Source organism: Erigeron canadensis, chromosome 1 (genome assembly GCF_010389155.1).
Source record: "Erigeron canadensis isolate Cc75 chromosome 1, C_canadensis_v1, whole genome shotgun sequence".
NCBI classification, from domain to species: domain Eukaryota; kingdom Viridiplantae; phylum Streptophyta; class Magnoliopsida; order Asterales; family Asteraceae; genus Erigeron; species Erigeron canadensis.
In genome coordinates this window covers 5411417-5414995 of record NC_057761.1, presented here as the reverse complement: position 1 = coordinate 5414995, position 3579 = coordinate 5411417, and the positions used below count along the sequence as shown (strand labels likewise).

The 3579-nt window shown below is 42.5% G+C and overlaps 1 protein-coding gene across 1 annotated transcript; it reads left to right on the top strand.

The window, feature by feature from the left end:
* Positions 1-1833: 1833 nt before the first annotated feature.
* LOC122597515 lies at positions 1834-3033 on the top strand. Its single transcript, XM_043770126.1, has one exon. The coding sequence runs from the start codon at positions 1834-1836 to the stop codon at positions 3031-3033; it is 1200 nt and encodes a 399-aa protein (XP_043626061.1).
* Positions 3034-3579: the final 546 nt, after the last annotated feature.

Sequence of the window (3579 nt, the reverse complement as noted above, 5' to 3'; positions counted from 1 at the left end):
TGAATTGAATTAAAGTTTCATTTTTTTGTGCCAATTATCTGTTTAAAACACGACTATAGATTCTAAAGGGCTAAGCAATAGGAAAGCTAAATTATTCAAGTAAACCATCTGGTAGAATGATAAGTGATGCAACTTTTTTTAGGTACCTCTGGCATCCGTTGCACATGTCATGTTTTATCGGATGGATTTGTAATAAAGTTTGATAGTTGTTGGAGCAATTTTGCTATCTAATTGGCATTATTTTTCTTTTTGCTAGTAATGGAAATTAGCTCATTGTGGTTTTTTCTAATAACGGAAATTAGCTACCAGATAGGATTGCAGGGAATGAACTACTCCCGAGTTAATTATCATATCATGAAGAGTGAACTAGTGTAAGTCATTCTCTACAAGTTATACATTCAACTAAATAGGGAAGACAATGAAGAGCATAATTAAGAAGAATCCATCAATAAAGTCGAGAAAAAAGAAGTTAAAAGGGGCAATTAAGAGGAAAAAAGATGTTAGATGATGATGTACCATCACTGAACCCCCGAACCTTACGGATCAAGAGTATTAGACAAGCTAAATCTCGGACTCACGTATGATTAAAAGGACAGAATCCATGATCGGTGAAATAGCCTCCGAAGGCTACGCCCATCCCACAGACAAATAGTACAAGGTAGACAACACCTCAATGCGTACAACCCGTACTTGTACCTTGAAACCATAGCACGTAGCACTGCTGTCTAAGGCTAACGACGAGATGTCCAACGTTACCGTTAGCCTCCAGCTATCTAGATCCTTCTCAAGTGGCTTATAAATATCCCTTGATGGATCCACCAAAAACCCTAATGTATTTTCACAGACACAAACACATCAACATACACACTTGGTGGCGTGAGGCTAATCCTTCACACCATTAGGGAACCGCCAACAAGTATAAAATCATTCATTATCATTTTCTCATACAAGGTTAAACCTTTATTAATTTAAGTGTAAACTTACCCTTAAACAAGTGGCGCCATCCACACTTAGAAAACCTTAATCTTGTACGAAAATGGCAGAGGACGGTGATCCACGGTCACCTCCGGGTTTCGAAACCTCAAGAACAACACCAAATGTCCCTCCGACGGCTAGACAGTTAGAGGAGCTCACACCACTCCTGAGAGAATACCTCAGACAAGTTGATATGCAAAGCGTACAAACAAGACTAACATATTCAGATGATGCGGAAGCCACAGAGGAGAATTTTGAAGCAGAGACACCTGTTCGCAGATCCTCGGTGGTAGATCGAGAGCAAGAGTTCACTTCGATGACACTCCAAGAAGGTTCACCATTTACCGGAATGAAGACTCCCAGACGCCTCCGAACCTCCCGCCTTTGGCAGGAGAGTATGTACGCAATACGGGTCAAGCATACAACCACACCTATCATGCCTTTGGCAGTCAGCCTTCGCAATATAATTATAGTCAAAACGCAAACTCTCAGCAGTACTTCACACCGCAGCCTCCTAGGGGATCGCGGAACATGCAAACACATTTCTCAACCCCACAGCCGGGTAGAAGACAGATATATGATACTTTCCACCAAAACACAAACTACTACCATTTACAAGCTCCCGGCACCTCAAGGTACGCCCCGACCCCTCCGGGATGGTACTCGACTGAGGAAGACATGATAACTCACACAGAGCCGGGACCTTTTGTACAATGGATCGAAGATTACCCATTGCCAGAGGGTGGCCTACCGAAAGGAATAGAGATGTACGACGGGAAAGAAGATCCGGATAACCATTTGAAACACTTCAACGGGATGATCCGGATGCAAAGATGAAATGTGTCGATTGCTTGTCACATGTTTGCCCTTACACTGAAGGACCTAGCACGTGTTTGGTTGGATGCGCAACCAGAAGGAAGCATAGTCAGTTTTGAAGACCTAAAAGCAAAATTCCGCTCACACTTTAGCCAGCAAAGAAAATTCAAGAAGATGCACTTAGAAGCTCATAACATCAAAAGAAGGGAGAACGAAAGCATCCGCCAGTTTATCACTCGTTACATGGATGAAACAGCATTAATGAAAGGCCTTAGTGAGAATCAAAAAATTTTAGGATTTGTCCACGGATTACGATTCCAGCCACTTGTGGAATTTCTCTCTACGGACCTTCCGCAGGAATACACAGTGCTGATGGACAAAACTTACACTTTTCTGGTGGGCAAGGAGACAGCAGGCGGAGTTACCAATCCAAACTATGGCAAAGATACAGATCGATACAGAAGAAATAGGAATTCCCGTCATGAGAGATTCCGAACAGCCCCATTCAATAGGCAGCAGGGAGGACCCTCCGGAAGTAATCACACTTTCCAGCATCCTCAAAAGAATGCCCGTGATATTCTAGCAGCAGAAAAGGCTCCGATAAAGGGCAATCTACGCAATAATGATATGTCCAAATATTGTGAATTTCACAATTGTTACGGCCACGAAACAAACGAATGCAAAGTTTTTAAAAGCAAAGTAGAAGAAGCAATGAAATCCGGAAAGTACTCGATGTTATTGAAAGGTATTAAAGAGCCAGGGCCAAGAAACAATCATGGAAGAAATCCCGTAATTGAAGCTCCGGAGCCAAAGGCGGAGCCATTGGAAGAAATAATAGCCACAGTATTTCCAGAATGTCCGACACCAGAAAGACAACCTTCAAGAACGGAAGCATGGAAGAAAGTAGCAATAAGTTTCCCTCCAGTCGAAGACGAAAAAGCATCAGATGCACCAATTATAATCGGAGCTATCGTTGGAAATCATCCAGTAAAAAGAATTCATTTGGATACGGGGAGCGGATGCGAGATCATGTACGAACACTGTTTCCTGAAGCTGAAAGCCACCTTAAGGAAAAAGCGAAAAGACAATATAAGTCCCTTGGTGGGTTTTTCAAATGAAAGAGCATGGTCGTTAGGAAAAATCACTTTAAATGTCACCGTCGGAGAGGCTCCGCGGATAAGGTCCGAGGTACTAACTTTCGTCATAGTACGAGCAGAGTCACCATACAACATGCCATTGTGAAATTCCCAACTCCTAGGGGAATCGGATCCATTAAAACAAAACCGCGTCCGGAGTTTCAATGTTCCCAAGTATTGGCTCCGGAGGCTGGAGAATGCTCTAAGAAAAATGAAAATCATGAAATCGAAACAGAAAGGTTATTCATCAACAACAAGTACCCAGACCAGCACATAATGATTGGAAAACAATTACCAACTGAATACAAGAGAAAACTCAAAGAAGTACTTGAAAGGAATAAAGATGTATTTGCTTGGACGCCTGCGGACATGACAGGTGTCCCGAGATAGTTAAAGATAAATGGTGAAGCTTTTGATACACAACATCGTTTGAATGCAAGACCACATCTGGAACCCATCAAACAGAAGCGTTGGAGCCTAGCTCCAGACCGAAGTAAGGCTGCAAAAGAACAAGTAGAAGACCTCGTAAAGGCTAATATCCTTAGGGAGGTTAAATACCAAAGCTGGGTAGCCAACCCGGTAATGGTAAAGAAACATGACGGAGGTTGGAGAATGTGCGTGGATTTCACTGATATCAACAAAGCTTGCCCAA

Bases quoted from the DNA above. Each gene is read 5' to 3' on its own strand.
- LOC122597515 (XM_043770126.1), top strand. From the start codon at position 1,834: ATGTTTGCCCTTACACTGAAGGACCTAGCACGTGTTTGGTTGGATGCG.